The 19,341-nt window shown below is 46.5% G+C and overlaps 1 protein-coding gene across 3 annotated transcripts in view; it reads right to left on the bottom strand.

The window, feature by feature from the left end:
• Positions 1-343: 343 nt before the first annotated feature.
• The window catches only part of LOC125704551 (nuclear factor NF-kappa-B p105 subunit-like), a 21,397-nt gene continuing 2,399 nt past the window's right edge, over positions 344-19,341 (bottom strand). Inside the window, exons 1-16 of one of the 3 annotated variants that reach the window (XM_048970229.1) lie at positions 16,965-19,341; positions 16,777-16,875; positions 14,361-14,509; positions 13,352-13,515; positions 13,096-13,254; positions 10,715-10,819; positions 6,879-6,970; positions 6,610-6,748; positions 6,339-6,482; positions 5,962-6,090; positions 5,588-5,779; positions 4,562-4,662; positions 3,886-3,937; positions 3,658-3,779; positions 3,116-3,263; positions 344-2,041 (exon numbers count right to left, since the gene is read on the bottom strand). The exon at positions 16,965-19,341 is cut by the window's right edge and continues 2,399 nt beyond it. In XM_048970229.1, the coding sequence (XP_048826186.1) occupies positions 1,959-2,041; positions 3,116-3,263; positions 3,658-3,779; positions 3,886-3,937; positions 4,562-4,662; positions 5,588-5,779; positions 5,962-6,090; positions 6,339-6,482; positions 6,610-6,748; positions 6,879-6,970; positions 10,715-10,819; positions 13,096-13,254; positions 13,352-13,515; positions 14,361-14,509; positions 16,777-16,875; positions 16,965-17,090 (2,004 nt within the window). In that variant the 5' untranslated portion in view covers positions 17,091-19,341 and the 3' untranslated portion in view covers positions 344-1,958. Of the gene's footprint in view, positions 2,042-3,090; positions 3,264-3,657; positions 3,780-3,885; positions 3,938-4,561; positions 4,663-5,587; positions 5,780-5,961; positions 6,091-6,338; positions 6,483-6,609; positions 6,749-6,878; positions 6,971-10,714; positions 10,820-13,095; positions 13,255-13,351; positions 13,516-14,360; positions 14,510-16,776; positions 16,876-16,964 lie in introns of all 3 variants that reach the window. The other 2 variants (XM_048970230.1, XM_048970228.1) reach the window with 2 other exon arrangements.

The following is a 19,341-nucleotide window of genomic DNA, read 5'->3' as shown; positions in this document are numbered from 1 at the left end:
TAACATGTAAATCCCGTATTTTTATAACGGCCTATAAAATTATACACTGGTATTTTACTCTAAATGAATCATGTCACTTATTCAAAGGTACAACAGCAAAGGTCCAGGAAACAAACTGACTTAGATGTGTTAGTCTTTGCGCAAAACTGTAATGATTGTTTCATGAACCATTTGCTGTACTTTCTGTCTCCACTAGATGGTGCTCTCTGTGCATAAAAGGGCTCAAAGCCCAAAGGAAACCAAGAGCGATCCAGTGGGGTACAAAATATAACTGGTTCATGAAGCTTCATTAGGCATCACTACAAAAGTTAAAAAATAATAATAAAATAAATCTGCTTATCCATTAGTTTTTAAAAAATTTTATTTAAAAATCATCGCATGAGTTAGAAAAGCACTTTTTATTATAAAAAGTGGAAAAATAAAGTATTAACCATGAAAACATACTCAAATGTTCAATTATATCCTCCATGTCTCAGTTCAGACCAGAGAGTACATGTCAGTGGTGAGATGGTTTAATACGTACAAGAGATCGGAAGCATTTTTTCATGAATACGTGATTCATACGTACATCCAATATAACAGTTAACGCCATACTGCCATTAATATTACTAGCAAAAACAAACTCCACCTTCCAAAGGCCTATAAAAACAATGAAACCCATCAGGCTATTGTAGCCTAACTACTGGGTTAGTTATCAGTTCCATTGATCATCACCTGGAGTTTTTCATTGTGTTGTACAGACTCCGTTCCTCAGAGTCTGAACTGTAGAACTTGTCTTTACAAACCATCATTCTTCCAGCATATATGGGCCTTTCAGATTTCAGCAGGCAAAGTTACAGGCGAAGGGGAGCAACATCCCCTCTGTCCACAATAATATCTTATCCGGTACAATATGAAAAGTATAAAGTTCAAAAATGGCAAAACAAAGGCAATTTAGTAACAAGTGAAAATAGGATAGAACTCTGCCTTGCAGGTAAAAGGATTGTCTTTGAGGTGTAACTATTTGATGTAAAACATGCAGCAGGAAATAGCTTGGCTGAAATAAAGTTTGTCACGACTTCTGGTTTTTTTTTTTTTTTACAAAAATGGACGGTGATGCCTCTGTGGTCAGCGATGGGAAAGGCATGTGGGAAGCCGGCCTCTCAAGTTCTTTCCAGCTATGTAGGTATTCGGGGAATTTACACCCAGAATCCATGAAAAGAAAAACTGACTCACTGTCTTTCTTGAACCAGGACTTTCACCAAACCAATTGTGCATGGCAACGTCAACTAAGTCAGAGTCCATTCTGACGTTTGTCAAGTTAGCTGCACTCTGGCTCCCCCTGCTGGACCAGGAGAACCAGAACATGTTCTCCATTACTATAGTCTAGGGGTGTCCAATCTTATCCGCAAAAGGCCGGTGTGTATGCAGGTTTTTGAGGTAACCTTTAGGTCAGCTGTTCAAACCCAGGTGTGTGGACTCTTCAGCTAATTAATGACCTAATTAGGGAGTTGCAGTGAAAACCAGCTATAGTCCAACTACTTAGGTACTTTAGCTTTGTAGGTGTACAAAGTCCAAATAGGACTCCTTGTGGTAGTAAAATGCATCTTTGAAACCATGTTGAGATTAAATGTGTATTGCAGCACGTGTACAATGATACATGTTTGTAGAAATTGTCAATAGGCTTTCCCTGTATTCAAGTAAGACAGCTGGCCATGCCTGTATTTTCAGCAGGTGAGCTCAGTAATTCATACAGAGCATGCATTCACATCTTTAAATGTAACAGTTAAGTGTCCTTCAGAAAAATGTTTGTAGGTGGGTGGGCGGGCGGGGGGAGGTGTGTGTGAGTCTGCGATATCATCAGGTTATCTCCAGCAGACGAACTCTGCCTTCTCCCCTCGTAAGCCGCAGGTGGTCCATAATGAGAGAGGTCCAGGTATTGGCCCCTCCTCCAGGCTAGCGCCGGGCCTGATTAAAGATCAGTGTTCCCCTTCAAGGCAGGAGCCACGCCCCTTTAGGGTGACCCCACCCCCGTCGTGCACGCCCTTATAAGGACGGACAGCTGCGAAAGTTGTAAGCGGGTAATGGCAAGAAGAATGGATGAAAGATGAAAAGTATGGGGAGGGAATGAAAGAGATGAAAAAGTCAGAATCTAAAATCGCAATATAATTAACATAAGTATGTTTTACGAAAACTATGGGCGTGTGCAAGTTGCCCTGCAATATCGGCACTTTCATATCTTCATACTGCCCAGGCATTATACCACCATGCATGGTATATCATTATTTTACAATACAGTTCTGCCGGTATTTAGAAATCTTCATGAAAACATTCGTAAGTGAAACATTTTTACGCGGTCATATTTATCACAAAAATATCGCATCAAATATCAGAAATTTCCCCAATATTGTACTGTGACATATTAACTTGTATCCAGGTTGGTCCCAGAAAGGGTGCTGTCACGTGATTGAAACGTCATTTAACAGGCAGATAAACTGAAATACCCTGGTTTCCTATTGGCTGATGAGGTTCAGCACGCTACTCTTACATATTAATTGGCGAGTGGTGACCTCCCAGCTTCCCTCACACAAGCAGAAATCAAGTAACTTAACACTATAATGTTCAGCATTCGTACAGCTGTATTCACTGAAGCAATTCAGGTTAAAAATACTTCTATTGCACATCGTTTTGGGTTTTGTGTGACTAGGCCATGACCTTAATCTACTATCAGGACAGATATGCATCAGGAGAACGGCCCCGTTGGTTTGTTGTTAAGGAAACATCTCAGAGTCAAATTCCCCCTGAATTGAATGAATGAATTTAACCACAAAAATGCTGAAATGTGCAGCCCAAGCGTGTCTACAAAGAAACACCACCAGGGGAAGGACAAGCCATTAGCGAAATCCAAAGGACAGTAATACTGCTGATGGCCAGCAGGGGGCTTGTTAGTCAACAAACCAGACTCGCAATCGAAGGCTGATTTGCGTGTAACTGCTGTGTTACCCTTCGAAGATATATTTCACTCTAAGAAACCACTAAGAAACAAGTGCAGCCGTATCATCCAAGACAAGTGAATTTTTATAGAATAGAAGGAGAGCAGAAAAAAATCACCTAGATTGTGTCCCTTTTCTGTTACCTGTGATCTGGTTGAAATCAGATGGTGCTGACAAGTTCCAGGTGGCCCAGAATACCTGGAAAATGAGCTTCTGCAGGGTGTTGAGTGCCAGACTAATCCCGGCCGTCCCAAGAGCCCTCAGAAGCTCCCCCTGAGGATCACGGGACACCTACAGCGAAGAGAAGCAGTCACCATGCCGCCCCAGCGGGGACCCAAAGCCGCAGCCTCAGAGACGCCTTGAAGCCCCTATGCATCCTACACATATGAGTCGGGGCACCGTCGCAGGTTGGCGACAGCGCTGAGAAAAGCACCCGCTACTCTATTATCCTGTACAATTTCTACAGTGCGTTTTGGCCAAAGCTGAACATTAGCCAAAAAGTGAAATGAGTGAGCTGATGTTTGCTGGTTTACTCGGCAACGTCAGCCCACGTATAGATTTTGAGCAGATTGGGATGGGCGGGTGTGGGGAGTCGGTAGAGATGCATACGAGCTGAAGAGTACTAAGAGTGATGTCATGCATATGGACAGAGGTCTCATTTCAGGGGTTGGGCACGATGCTGTACCTTACAGCGACCCCATTGCGCCTTTGCTGGCAAGGGTGGGACAATCCGCCCTTCATGGCCAACCAGATTCTGCCAGCTCAGCTCACGTTGTCGGGGCTCCGCCTCCAACAGCCTCGTCGAGCCTGCGAAGACCCAGCACGGTTCACTGAGGGCCACAGGATGTCAGCATCCTCCGCGTAGATGCCCCCGAGGATGCTAAGCGCTAATGACACTGGCGAGCGGGGTTACCTTCTGGAGGCGTCATGGGGGAGCAGGAAGCCTCGATCGGGGTCTCGCTTAGCTATGGGCAGCAAAAGGGGGAAAATCATGGAATGGCTGAGCGGGGAAATGTGGGAAGATGAGTTGGGCATTGTAGCATGTCACATGGAGAAGCAGCAAAGTACTCTTACATATGAGGAATTTACTTCAGGGTGTTATGCAGAACAAACAAGGACAATCAACATAAATTATACACAGAACTGTGCAAAATTCTCAGACAAAGATATTTTTTTTGTCATCTTAGCAATTAGCATTTGTTACCAATTAACACTTACTAACTAGATCAGTCAAACAATTCATCTGAAGACTTTTGCATAGTACATTACATAACCAAAATTATGTGCTGAGCACAGACCACGAGCAGCAGGTGGTAATATGGGCGGAGGCAGAGGGATGGGCAACAGAATTAGTGGTTATTGATTTGCTAGCTGCTGTAGAGAGAAAAAGAGGGGAGTGGTTTTGGTCTTGATAGAAGTCACTCTCTCACCGAAAAGGGAGTGAGCAGCCCATGCTAATGAAGGCCGGCAGTGTTTACTCAGTGGTGCTGTCATCGCGGAAGTGCTCCCCCCCAGGCTTTGTTAGTTACTTTTCACTAGTAACGGTGACATCACCCACCCAGCCCAGTGCCCTGATTAGTGAACCTCACCATCTCAGCTGGGATGGCCCCCGGGGGGTTGACTTCCTCATCACCCATCTCTGCCGTGCAATGCGGCTTTTCTCTGCGGTGGGGGGCGCGGTGGCTTGCACCTGGAGGAAGGGGAGGGGATGTATGAGGGAGATGCCAGTGAGGCACGCCCGGGAAAGACAGCCAGGGAGGGGCGAAGAAGCAGGGACTTAAGTCGGGGGGGGGCATAAGAGGGGCCATAATTTGTACTGAAGGACCAACCTTATTGTTAGCCAATGACACGTTTTGAATCAGGGAATGACAGGGGAGGGGGCCAATCAGCTGTGCCCCCTCTGCCCCTCCCGTATACATCCTTGGAGGAGGAAATGATGTAAAACAATAGCGTATTTCCCCCTGTAAAGGAAGGATACTACCTGGCTCCATTCAGTGTTCCTGGTTTTTTTAGCACTGTCACACACAGGCTTCCGTGGCAAAGCCTTGGACACAGAATGACAGGCGTGAGCCCTGCATGTGAGAGGAAGCCACTGACCCACACTGTGAAAATGATATTGATGTCTTTAGGAAATGACTCATCAGGCGTTAATCTAATGTAGCATCTACTTGAATGCTGCTGTTGACAAATGGCACCCACAGAGAAACACATGAGCGGTGTGGAGGGGCTTGGAGCCTCTCTCAGGCAGCATGGAGCTGCCTCACACACCCTCAGTAGAATGCCATAAGTATTTACGCATTGGCTGTTGAGAGATGCCCACGTAACATGGGGAGGGCAAGCAAACTCTACGCACATAGAGATAGGGGAGGGATTAAACCCCCCCCCCCCCCCCGGGCATGTAAGGCAACACCTATACTCAGTAAGCCACTGCGCAGTGCATAGGATAATGGTAACTGGAGCAGACAAAATGTGCTCCTGTTTCGCTACCACTCACACACTTTCTTCAAAGGTCGCCGAAGGAACTGCAGGCTCGCTAAGCGATGCAACGTCCACTGGGATTAAAAAACATTCTGGAAGTGCCATTGGGGACCTTGCAGAGTTCTGGTTCAGTTTACCGGCACTGTGGTTTTTCTCGGGGGGTGCAGCGACTGCGCTGGCTTCAAGCCCCAGCCTGGGCTCCATCGTGGCCTCCCCACGCCTGCTCTCAGTCCCTGTCGACCGGCTGCGGCTTCCCTCTTCTGATCCGGCCCCCGGATTATCTTCGGGATGACCGTTGTCTCCGGTGCTGCCCTCAGGACCGTGACAGGCTGTCGCAAAGGGACATCAATCACGAGCCTGTCCTTGGAGAGGCAAAGGGGGAGGGGCAGGCGCCCTCTTCCTCCACGATAACCAGCTCACAATCCAGTGACAGTACATTTGCAAAACACAATCATCAGAATCTCAAAATCAGCAAGCATCTCAGAAGATCCAGCGGTATCCGTCTCCTCACCGTGCTTCAAGCTGATCCCGGCGGCGCCCCCAGTGCCCCCAGTGCCCCCAGCCCCGCCTGAACCGTGGGAGAATGCATAGCCATTGCCGTAGTTGTTGTAGCTGGAGTAACCCTGATAGAAGGCATGACCTGGAAGGCAAATGCAGCTGCATTACTGCACACATGGGCAGCTTCAAAAGGCATTGGCCCCCTTCAGCCAGGTATCACCCTGAGATTCCAGGAGGGCGCAGGAAGTCTCAGTCAGGTTAAGGAGATATCGGGTTTGCGTAATGCTCTATAATTCCATAAGAACATGTTCTTAGGCCTTTGTCTCCTCCTTTCAGATTCAAGGATTGCGATGTCTCCCATGACTTGAAAGAAATTTCAGATCCAGCTACCTGTTCCTCCAGCCGGACCTCCACCAGCGGCGGGGCCAGCCCCACCTCCTCTGTACAGCCCACCACCCCCTCCGTTTCCAGGGTTCCCATAGTCCTGGAAGTTGGGGAGGGTCTTCTGTCTCTTCCTCTGCACCTCTTCTTTATCTACAGTGTATGGAAGGATGAGCGTAACCATGAAAAGACCATCTTTACTAAAGACCCCAGACTGCCACGGTGTCAGGAGCACAGACAGCCGGCGGATACGGGCGGGGTCTGCTAGACCCGGCCATACCTATGACCTGCGGGTGGTAGGTAAAGGGCTTCGGCTCGCTGGTCTCATTGTCCGATTTCCTTTTGAGCTGCACGAACACAGAGATGGGCTTCTGCAGGTTCAGGTCTCGGTACTTGGGGGTCTTGAAGACTATAGCGAACTGAGAGAAACGTAGATGGCAGAAAAGTGAGATAATAAAGGAAAGCACTAAGAAAGGTGACAGCTTAGGCACATCACCCAGCTTTTACAGACAAGGCTGCTTTCCTAGCTCCGGCACCTGTGCGACATACCTGCCGGTGGACGTCGGTGGGGGAGAAGTCACCAAAGTCCTCCCACATCAGCCCCGAGTCGTCGTCTTCGTAGAACCGCACCTGGATGTCATCTGCCCACGGAGACAGAGACAAAGCGTCAAGCGGGAATAACCCCCACCCCCGCTACAGTCTTCACGGGCTTCCCACTCTGTCTGGCCAGCGGTTTCCTAAACCTCGAGGGGAATTAGCGAGGCCTGGAGGGACGACCCATTCCACATGGCGGGCCTGGCTCAGATCCCCAGATCCCTGCTTTCACCCTTTGACGCTGAAGGTGTCCGGCCTTTCCCAGGAAAGCGGTGCAGGACACCCTCAGATTCACAGCCATATAGTTTGCTGGGAATCATGCAGTGCATTCATGCCATACCATCATGCACATGCGAAGCACACATCTGCCTCCTGCGTCAGGTCCTGCAAGATTCACCATTTATGCTCTTCATTTTTCTGCTTATTGCTCTTCAGCCCTTAATTGCTATGTGGCTGGTTGACTCCGGTTAAGAACCTCTGACCGTGGATCAAACATCCAGGATCTAAAAACACAGACCAGCATCTCTAAGTTTACTAAAGGTGCCACAGAATGAAAATCTGCAGGCTGTTTTGAAATTCGTAGACTGTTATGTAACAGTCTTAGCCACGCCCCCAGATTTTACACATGCCAGCCCACTTTCAGGCTCAATGGACATGCGCATTCGGACTTCAACAGTTCTGCAGGTATTGTGAAGAACGAAGTGGAGGACAGCAGCGAGAATGGCAGGATGTTCAACATGTCGGCACTTTTCATACCCTTCCCAGCGAACCAAACTGTCAACAGGTATGGCTGATGTTTATCTTTAACAAGCAAGTCAGGACTGTTTCCCAAAAGCTCACGTTAGCAGCTAACATAGTTGGAACCATTCAGTTGCATGGCTCTAACTATGTAAGTCATTAACATTGCTAAATAAATATCTAATCGACACTGCAGTAAAAAAAAAAAAAAACCTCCGAATTCCTTACACAACATCACATTTACAAGCTGCTCAGCTTGTGGCTTGGAGTTCTTCATAAAACTTGCATGAAGAAGCCAGCATCATAAAATCATTAGTGGCGTGAGATGAAAAATAATTGCAATGCTCTTGTTACAATGCTGAGAACAAAGCTATGATTATCCTAACACTGCTGGCTGAGATGGGACTACTAAAGTTACAAGCGGCAAATTGTTCCAGGAAACATTAAATGACTGAACTAGTCACTCAGAAGGCTGTTCCTCATCGTCCGATTCCTTCTCTAACACTGGCTCAACTCAGTAAGGGTTGGCCGCCTAAATGCTTCATGTTTGACCTCACCTGTAGTGATCTATGTTGGTTCGTTGTGAACCCACTGCTTCACTGCAAAGCAGCTAATCAGAGCTCACAGATATATATTAACGAGCCCACTAAATAACAGAATACAGCCTGTTTCATTCTAGGGCCGAATTATGGGTTGGAAATGGGCTTGTAACAACCACTTCTGGACTTTTTGGACCCAAGTTCATTTGCCTTCTGCGTAGTGACCAGAGAACAATTTTGGAAAAACTGGTATTCTATGGCACAACATAAGAGCTGAAAGGTTTTCATGGATGTTCAAAAATATCTAACTGGTATGTGTGGAAAAATGTATCTGTGGGAAGATGGTAAATTCTGCCTGTAGATAATATCTCTAAGGGTTCTGCAGATAGTTTCCTGTTATAAATGCGAAACCCAATTTCAAAGCACATAATCTGATCTATATCAAATTGCACTCGAGTCATCATTGCAATTATTGTAATTCTTGCAATCTTGACTCCAAATTTCTGGTGATTAGTATGCAGAGTTGTGAGCTTTAAAAAAAATCACGGTGATTGTGATATGTAACTAGAGGCCTGCACGTACCAGTCTGCACAGACCTGCCACTAATGCATTTGTCTCTACATAATTTGCCTTATAGTAAATGTAGCCGTATACTTCAAATGAAATACGACATCCCGCGTGCCATAATCTCCTCGGTGATCGACGTTTCGGCACACCTGTGTGTTCTGATCCCACCCACTGTCCACGATAGGCCGACATAAATATGACGCCGTGGGATTGGTCAGCGGGGCTAATTATGCAGTTACCAGCATGCTTTGCACAGCACCATGCACATCTGTAAACAACACAAGTTACTACGTGTATTGGTATATTTATGTTGTAAATAGTAAATGTTGTAACCGTGCAATGTTTGCCCGGGGAATGCGTGTGTTTTGTTAGTGTTTAACCATGAGTGATCTGTAGAATGTTGGTTTCCCTATCCGTGCTGCTGCTAGTATTAGACTAATAGTGATTGTTAATAAAATCCTTCATTAAAACGAGGCTCGCACTCGCCACAATACACTTATTGCTCTCTGTATTTGGATCTGCTATATCGAAAGCATTCTGCACCCTCTAGAGTTAAGGTGTGACAGAGCAAATAAGGTGATGGTGCCATTTTACATACAGTATGAGACCGTTTGGGCCAACCAGTTCGCTTTCATTTTGTCCAGAAGTCATTTAGAGTATACAGCCCCCTTTAAATGCCTTGAGACAGTGAAGTGATACATATCAAGTTTTGCAACAACCGAGGGAATTGTTCAACGTCTTTACTCAAATTTTAGACTTCAAAATAGCCCCATTTCACCTTTCAATACAGCACTGCAGCCTCCTGGCATTCTCTCAACGAGCTTCCAAATGCAGCCACCTGGAAAGCTTCTCCAACAGTCCTGAAAGAATTTCTGCGAGTTCTGAGCACATGCTGACTACCTTGCTCTCACTCTTTGATCCAACTCGCCTCACGGAGTCATAGCATCTGTCAGAGCACTCCATCTCATTCCTTGTTCACAAGATAATTCTTACTGCATAACCCCGTGGTGTGCTTAGGGTCATTATCCTGCTGGAAAACGAACGATTTTCCATAGGTATTTGCAGACTTGCGGCTCAGGGACGTAAATCTTTAGCTTCGTATACCTGCACCACGGCCGCTCTCATCTGCAAACATACCAGAAAGGTCCCTGTCCGCACTGTAGCACAATCACCCCACCCCAGTGCCCCCCCCACACGCTCCCCTTCAGCCCTGCAACTCACTTCCTTCCCCTGAATTTACATGAACGGTGAGGGGGGAAAATCCCTCAACACTGGCCCGGGAAACTTCCTCCAGCTGCGCAGACACGCTGCAGACTGCTGGTGGGAGGTGGATGTGCAACCGACAGGGCAGCAAGCCTGCAGCATCGAGCCGGTGACGGACCCACGCCGGTCGGTGACACCTCCCCCATTTAGGTACCATCTTCGCTGGCATGCTGGCTGTACTTGCCAGGCCACTTCCAGCTTAATCGCGTTGTTTAGACTGGCTGTTCATCGCATGTGGCTTGCCAAATATTACCTGACAGAGCCGGTTACTCTGGATACTGAGCCCGAAGCCATACCCTGATAAACTTTTGCCTATTTTTACTAACAGTCTCTTTAGGAACACTCCTAGATACAGCGACACAACGCTCCACTGGAGAATTTAGGATACTTTCTCATGTGGTAGCAAGTGACTCAGTGGGTTCGGAAAGGGTTCAAATCCCAGCCTCAGCAGAGTGATTTCACCATTGGGACCTTAATAAAGGCCTTTAACCCATAATTGCTTCAGGGATTATCCTACTTACTGAAAAATGTACACCTTAAGTAACAAAACACATTCTTTCTTGAACAAATCTGAACCCATGAAAACCCTCTGATGTCCGACTTCACTAACGCTGCAGTGTCCAGAATGCATGAAAAGCCTGCCCTCAAACCGCGTCTCCTGGCCGCCTTTCAGGATGAGCCTACCTTTCTGCACCTTGTCGCACAGCAGGTAGACCTCCTCGCCTCCCGTCACACACCCCGCTGTGCGGTCCATCCTCACGATTTTCAGGTTGGAAGCATTGGGGGCTTCTGCCAGGGAGAGACACACACGTGTACATACGCAGGATCAACTGGACATGCAGTGCTCACAGAAAGTCCTGGAACACTTGCTTAATTCTGTGTGCGCTTGCGTAGGCTAAAGGGACCAACCAGATATTTCAGATACGTTTAATATTTGACTCTGTACTTTGCTAGAGACTCAAAGAGTCACAGAAATGTATTGATTTTATGAATCTTGTTGGTAACAGGATTGTGGGGGGTGTATTTTGCAGGAGTTTGTGTGTATGTGTGTGCGTCTGTGCGCATGGCTTTAGACCCCCCCACCACTCCCCAAAACCGCCACAACCCTGTACTGGAGTTCAGAAAATGTACTTAAAATCAAGCAGGTTGTTTGTGATAATAGACAGTAGCTGATAAATTAGGCAAAAAGCATACGTAGTGAAAAAGGCACACACCGGATATTTAGTGAAATTCAGGTTAACAGTAATTTCGAGAACTGTTTTGGAAGATCACAAGAAACATGTACGAACATCTGCGAAACATGTACAATGTGTGGTTTTATTCTCTAAAATGCCATCTCTAGAGTGCTCTTGTGCTCGTTTCAATCTGAGCTGGAGAAACCACAGGTGAATTTATGAAGCCGGCAATGTTAAGGTATGTCAGACATCCCTCAGAGCAAACTGGCAGAAACATGAAATATCACGATATTTCTCTAAATCAGACATAACCAAACAATCTACAATATACCCTCAGTGTTTCTCAGCACAGTCCTCAGGGAACCCCAGACTGCCCAGATTCTAATGTTTCAATGAGAGTTTAGACCACATCACAGTACCAAAACTGCACTAGAGCCATGAGTGACTTGCTTATGGTTGCTGATGATGGTTACATTCCCCTGTTGGTCCCTGTGGTGCAGCATTTAATACCACTGTCCATGACATTTTATTGCCAAGGTTACAGTCCTAATCCTGCACATATTTAACTGACCTCCACCAGTTTGTCTGTGCGAACAATGATTGCTCTGAATCGGTCGGAGAGCGGTATGGTGTCCCACAAGGTTCTGTCCTAGGCCAACTACTTTTCACCTTCTACATGCTGGCTTAGAGATGTTATTAGGAAACATAGCCAGAGTTTTGTATTGTTATGCAAATGACACACAGCTGCACACATGTTAAAATAGATGAGCTGTCACAGCTGTCGCAGAGTGAGGGATGACTTGCGGAAGTTAGGGCTGGATGGCCAGTAAATTTGTTCTGTTAAACCCTGTCAAAACAGAGGTGTTACTACTGGGCCCTAGGACAACCTAGTGTGTTGTTGATAGCATAAAGCTTCACAATTGCCTAGTCAATTTAAGCACAGTGATTAAAATTCTCAATATCACTATTGACTCTCAGTGCTCACATAAATAGCGTCATTAAAACAGCTTTCCTCCTTCTGAGGAATATCGCAAAACTTAGAACAACGCCTGACCAACCAGCCTGACCATATCTGCCATCCTCCTCTGCTTGCTGCTGGACCGCACCCCCCTCCCCCCCCCATCCCGCCGAAGGAAGCAGCTTCCTCACCTGCCTGTCCTGACATCAGCTGGACATAGACAATTTCACTTTAGAAATTGGGTCTTTGTTACTTTGGACTTCCTTTGCCAGCCCTAGGAGGATGGGCTCCCCCGCCCCCCCCGAGTCTGGTTCCTCCCAAGGTTTCTTCCTTCTAGGGAATTTTTCTTTGCCACAGTCACTTCTGGCTTACTCACTGGGGACTTTGGGCAGGGACAATGAAAGGTGCTTAGTGGTAATGTAACGCACCATACACTGAATTGAACTGAATTACCTTGAATTGAACTTAACTGAACTGAGTTGAACTTGGGGGCGGCATGGTGGTGCAGTGATTAGCACTGTTGCTTCTGGGACCCGGGTTCGAGTCTCCGCCTGGGTTACGTGTGTGTGGAGTTTGCATGTTCTCCCCATGTCATCGTGGGGTTTCCTCCGGGTACTCCGGTTTCCCCCCACAGTCCAAAAACATGCTGAAGCTAATTGGAGTTGCTAAATTGCCCGTAGGTGTGCATGTGTGAGTGAATGGTGTGTGAATGTGCCCTGCGATGGGCTGGTCCCCCATGCTGGGTTGTTCCCTGCCTCATGCCCATTGCTTCCGGGATAGGCTCCGGACCCCCCGCGACCCAGTAGGATGAGCGGTTTGGAAAATGGATGGATGGATAGATGGATAAATTTTGAAGGTGAGGATGAGTGGAGTACAGTCTAAACTTCTGTTTTTTTTTCAGGTTCTGGCTGGTCCTGAGGACTCGGACTCACTGCTGTCGAAGATCGGGTCAGAGATGACGGGATCCAGCCGGCGGGAGAATCCTCCATCATTGTCGGGCAGGAAGGCGGTGAACATCAAGCGCACCACACTCAGGTCCATCTTCTGGGCCTGGTTGGCGGCCACGCTGGAGATGAGGGTCCGCTGGTGCTCTTGGGTGGTACGACACAGACAGACGGCCATCTTAAGTGCAGAAGTCCGAGGTTTCCGGCTGCATACTCGCCATGGCCGCCCGGGCTGGACGCTAACCTGTAAGCTCCCTGGGCACACGGACCTCCCCCTGGATGGCGTCAATCTCCGGGTGGATGAAAACACCAAAGTTGTAGCCCATCCTGTAGGCCTCCGTCATGCGCTCCTCCAGCTTCTTCTGGACGTTCTTCTTGGTCACGTGGAGGATGCCGAGATTGGGAAAACTGCAACGTGTTTAGTAAAAACAAAGTTAATAAAACCAAAACTCCCAAAAACATCTGAAAGCAAATGAGCTGATTATATCAGAGCTGAAATTATCTGCATTTTGGGGCTGTTAACACCTACATGCAAAAAGTACCGGATTTTTACCAGATCTGGGTGGTATTTATTCATCATACATGGTTTAAAACATTCAAGATCAAAGGAAGGACTCGTCCAGGTTCGTCTAATTGTGGATACAGTTATCGGGCTATTTTGGTTCTTCAAAGCCATTGGAGAATCAGATTAGCCAAAATGGATTAAATAATCCGAGATGACCATGCACTCCCGTGGAGTGGGCTACATATATCAACACTCAAAGCCATGATGGGTAAGACGAAAGCAAGAGTGAAGTCCTTCACCCTCAGCAGAGCATGAGCTGTTGCTGAAGGAATATGGGGAGTCAAAGAAGCAATACAAAATGATTAAAATTCTGCTTATGAATTTGATATTAAGAATAAACGTAAAACTTGCGCTGCGTCAAAGCTGACGTAACTTGAAGTGAACTTTGAAGTAAAAAGGTGCAAGTTCTGCAACCACAATCAATATAAATGCTATTAGCAGGGATGGACATAACTGGAGTACAAACCATACGTGCGACAATCCATTGTCTGTAAAAGCACAGATGCGTACTTATTTTATCTGCATTTGCGCTGCTATGACAAGAAAATACCTTCTATTTTAACCTGTATACAGCAAATGAAGTAGAGTTAACGTATAAAGATTAACATACACTATATTTTGTTTAGGTTAGCATTAGCATCATCTCAGGTGCACTGCTACCGCAAGCCAGAGGTCCACGATTCCCCACCTGATGCTGGAGTCTTTGGGGTGCAGGTCCGCGATGCAGATTCCCTTGTCGCACTGCTTTCCCACCAGGCTATGGGCGTGGAGGTGAGGACTCTGGGAGAAGGTCACTAGCTGCACCACCACGCGTGCCGGGCCCTGGTAGTTACATATCTGGCAAGACAGCATGCAAGCATGAAAAACTGCCGCAGGGGCACCGTCCCAGACAGCTCATCGTGAAACTCACTCGTGCATGGGATTCTGATTGGTCGGATGGTTTCGGATCTGGGTGCGATTTCGGTTTTGAGTGAGATGCAGCCGAGGAGAAAGGTAACATGAGCGAGGCACATCAGGGTGCGGCGGTGGTCGAGTTTTGATTGTAGCCTCCGAAAGGCCCCTCGGCGTGAGTCAGGATAAAGGGATACAGTGCTTATTTCTTGGAAGCAGCACTGGCCGTGCACATTCAGATTCGGAGCTTTGACAAAGCGGGGATTTCCGATTACAGGACCATTATTCGAAAACGGAGGAGAGCTGACTGTGTTTCTTAATTCGATTACATCGGTGAAAAACATTCCACGAGCCTTTGAGTGAAATGTCAACGTAGGTGTGAAGAGCGACACTACCGTGAAAAATCTGTAATATGAGAACATGACTTCATGTGCCTCAACGAATCCTTTCATGTAAATACCAGCTCACTGCACCCACTGACCACTTCAAACCCGATTAAGAGATTATCATCGCTCTTTGATTAATACGCGTGTTTATCAGAGAGAATTTTTCACGTTTCCAATATAGCTGCATACATTCCACATGCAATAGTGGAGCTCTTGGGGAGGGGGATCACTCTTAAACTCTGATATTACGGAAGGCGTTCGAACAATCTGACAGGAAGTGCTGGTGTTTTTGCGATAAGCGGTGGATGTTTCGGGGCACAACACGCGATTGGGCGACATCTACCCGTCGGGTGGAAATGCGCTTCGACTGTGGTCTTCGTTTAAGGTCCACTTCCTAGACTCTTCTTAGAAGGTTCTGTGTGTGTGTGTGTGTGTGTGTACCTGTCATCTGTCACAACACAATTACAGAGCCACCATTGTTCAAGGAAAACAACACAGTAATAAAGAGAAAAAAGTGAGAAAACCCCTTTGTTTTTGTTATCCTATTACAATAACAGGGTGTTTTTTTCAGCAACTTTTGAGTTACTGTGAATCATCTACAGGAAACACCCAGTGAGTATTGGCGCGTCTCACTGACACACTGCCGCCACACCATGTTCTGGACACGTTTCTCAGTTCTAAGAACTGCTTTCTTACAATCTTCCCAAATCATGTATGTAAATTATATATACCAGACATACATGATATCAAGAGAAACAGCTGGAATTTTCTGCATTCCCACTTATATGGAGCGTGAGGGATTATTAGGGATTATCAGGGACTATTAGTTACACAGACTCCCTGACCGTTGCCACACCCAGTGATATAAAACCGCAGCAAAGTTTGTTCTGAAATTGGTTGCCATGTCCCATCCGAGATGAACTGAAACTGTATTTGTGGTTCAAATTCTGTAGAAAACGGAGCAACGGTTCTATGTTTCCAGGAGGGAAGCTTCAAGGAAAAGCCAGCAGTTTGAAGAAAAAACATGAAAATGTAGCAGGTGCTTTAACTTAAGAGAACGAAAACGTCCGAATTAGATTCTGAATTAAAAAGGAAACCCATAGCCGGAGCTGTACGTCTCCACGGAAACTTTAAGCGGCACTGAGGCTAAAAGCGTTATTAGCGACGGCTAGTTAGCGAGCAGCCGTGCTGTCCTCAAGCGCGCAGAGCCCCAGCTGCTTGCCTGTAAACCGAAAGACGGACAGTACACCGAACGCCTCCCGTCTTCCTCTGTGACGGCAGTGATCGCTTCCTGTTAACTGAGGTGACAGGAAATTCCCAATCAAAGCGAAGCCGGTGGGGGCGAGGAGAGTGACAGATAAGCGGCGGCTAGCGAGACCGGAGGGGGAACTGGGAGGCGGGGGTAGACGCACACTTCCTGCTGCCCTTAACACCGATTCAAAAAAACTTGTTCGGAGTACACAGAATAATGCGGTTTATTTTGTAGAAAGTCAGCAGCGCTCAACAGGAGGAAGGCACCTCTGAACAGAATATTAATCTACAGGTTTTTACCCATAAAGCACCATCGTCAAAGACCAGACCGAATAGGTGTAGATCTGACTAATTACTCAAGTTCTTGTGTCAAGAACTACTAGCGTTTAAGGAGAATGTCAGCCTGGTTTGACCAAAAAAATCTGGCAAAAGGAGAGATTCTCAGTACAAGGAATAACCTCCACTCCCCAAATTTAGAATTCATTTTTTAGCATTATTATGGCACGTATTCCACCACCCCCACCCCTCCCACCCCTCTGACCCCCATGGAGGCAGCTGGAGATCCCTCTGACTCACCTTCACCTGAGGGAATGACTTCTTGTTCTTCTCACTGGAAGCACCGGGCAGCCCGCCGTGCGACGGCCCCTCGCAGCCGTATCGGAAGCGGAAACCCCGCTACGGGAGAACACGCGCACCATTAACGTGCCGTACGAGGACACCCCCCACCCCCCCACTCCGCTGATAGAATAACAAGCCCTCCTTACCTGCTTGGGCTGCTCTGTGATTTGGAGGTAAAGTCCGTCGACTGTAATGGCAACAAGAAAACTTATGGCAGTATGTAACAGTGAGCGGCCGCTGGTGGGTTTATAACCATGGGGAATACAGAACATCTAAACCCCACTTATCCAACTCAAGTTAATGAGCTAGGAGTCCATACCACAGCAAAGAGAGCAGAGACAGGATTTATCCTGGTAGGGATGCCAGTCCATCAAGGGTACACAGACACACACACACACAAGGGCAGTAAGGGTGCAGCAGTCTACATAAACCGCTCGTCTTTGGACTGTGACTGGGGGAAAACCCAGATTACGCATAATTATGAAGCACAGGTGCGACGCCACGTCGATACCAGCTGAGACACGCCAGGGTCCGTGATGAAACAGCACCGTTGGTTCGCTGGTTCCTATTCAGGCACAATCAGATTTGGGAGACGGCACAGATCTGCATGTCGATTAGAGTTCTACGTGAAACGTGTTCCAGGTGAGTTTCTGCGAATGGACAATTGTGTAGCTAAACAAAATCACAAATAAGAAATAACAAATTTGCATAGCTATATTTGAATATATACTGGTACATTTGTTGATATATTATTTGAGGATCTCAAAAACAGGAAAACAAGTCCCCACTTTTATCTTTTATAGGAACTGGCAGTCAAAGAACTGGGAAGCGCTTCACTAATCGATTGTAATGCAAAAACACGAGCCACACGAGCAAATCTGGTGGTGATGTCAAGTGTGGCCTTTAGCACACTGGATGTCTGTGAGCGCAGTGGGAATTCACTGTAATTAGTCAGGAGCCCTGTTACAATAAAGGCCCAGAATAGTCTGCAGTTTCTGATAACACCCTTCAAAACGAGTCAGCGGCACACCGGCCCCTCTGTGGCCAGCGCCTGTCCGTTTGGAGCGCAGACCGCAACAAAAGTGCCTTTGTCACATTTCTGACACATGGAAGGATGACATCCAGTGTGGATGTGACACAGGGAATCATGGGAATGGGCGCCGGCAGTGACTCTCAGAATGGTCAGATCTTTATAGAATTTTTTCCAGTTTTTAACTAGGAAAATGCATATTTCCAATAGAGCCACGTACAAAGTAATATTCTGCATGAATCTGCCATAACTGTTTATACAGTACAGAATTACAGTGGTTCTGGAGCCTATCCCAGGAGTGAGGGTATGAGGCAGGGATAACCCTGGATGGGATGCCAGTCCAGGAGACATAAACACACACACACAGGTTTGTAATTATACCTTTGTGGGGACTCTCCATTCATGTCTATGTGGAAAACCCTAATCCCAACATGGCGACCTTAACCCCCACCCAGCCCTAACCTTAACCATAAGTAACCAAACAAAACACGAGACTTGAGAAATTTGAAATTGAGGCATTTTTACTTTTTTGATTGCATTCACAGATCGTTGTGGGGACCTGAAAAATGGTCCCCACAATGTGAAAATAACTGGTTTTTATTACATTGTGGGGAGCATTTGGTCCCCACAATGTAATATAAACATAATCCACACACACACACAAATCAAACACAACAGGCAATGTAAAGACCTTGCCGCTCAATTAGCTGCATGTTTTGGTTTCATGGAGGAAACCGTCATCCCAGCAGAAAGCCAGGATACAAAATGCAGTGTAATGCATTATTATTCACGTATGTGATATTCCCACAGTGAATATTTGCAGTGATATAACAACAGATAAAGTTTAATGTTTTGTGCCTTTAAGACTGTGAGGTAGTGTTGTAATAGAAGAGCTCATTAATAATGTAATTAGACGCTGTTAGTTCTCTCTCTCTCTCCCTCGCTTAAAATTTGTTTCAAGTTCCTGAAATCTTATTGACACACAGATAACTTTGTAAATATTGGAAGAACTCATTAATATTGTCATTTTAGTTAAGTAAACTCTTGAAGTTCGCAGAGTGGTCTTGTGGATTTCCTTGTGCGGAGTGGATATGGGAGAATGTTGAGTGTCAACGTATGGCCCTAAGCTTGAGCTACAGTACAACTCTAATGTTCTTAACGTTCCGTACGTGTCCATTGGCTGTTGACATGGTTGCTCTGTAACCATTTGACCTTTGGTACTACTGTAAATTTGAAAAGAAGCTACATTTTTCTTTAACCATGTCATTTTTAATGCCATTTTCTATTCATTTCACTCTGAATTTCACCCAAATCTAAATGCTGAACACATTACTCCTTGGCCCAGCTGGATATAGTGGGCACACTTTTCACACAGGGAGCTATAACAGAAGCAATGCTGAGAACTTAATAATATCTAGCCAGGCTGGACACAAACAAGTTTTACCCTGCGACTTCAGGGCTGGGGGCAGGCTGTAGCAGATGAACTAACTGTG

Source organism: Brienomyrus brachyistius, chromosome 12 (genome assembly GCF_023856365.1).
Source record: "Brienomyrus brachyistius isolate T26 chromosome 12, BBRACH_0.4, whole genome shotgun sequence".
NCBI classification, from domain to species: Eukaryota; Metazoa; Chordata; class Actinopteri; order Osteoglossiformes; family Mormyridae; genus Brienomyrus; species Brienomyrus brachyistius.
Note: the sequence above shows the minus strand (reverse complement) of the source record. Positions and strands in the feature narration are given on the sequence as shown.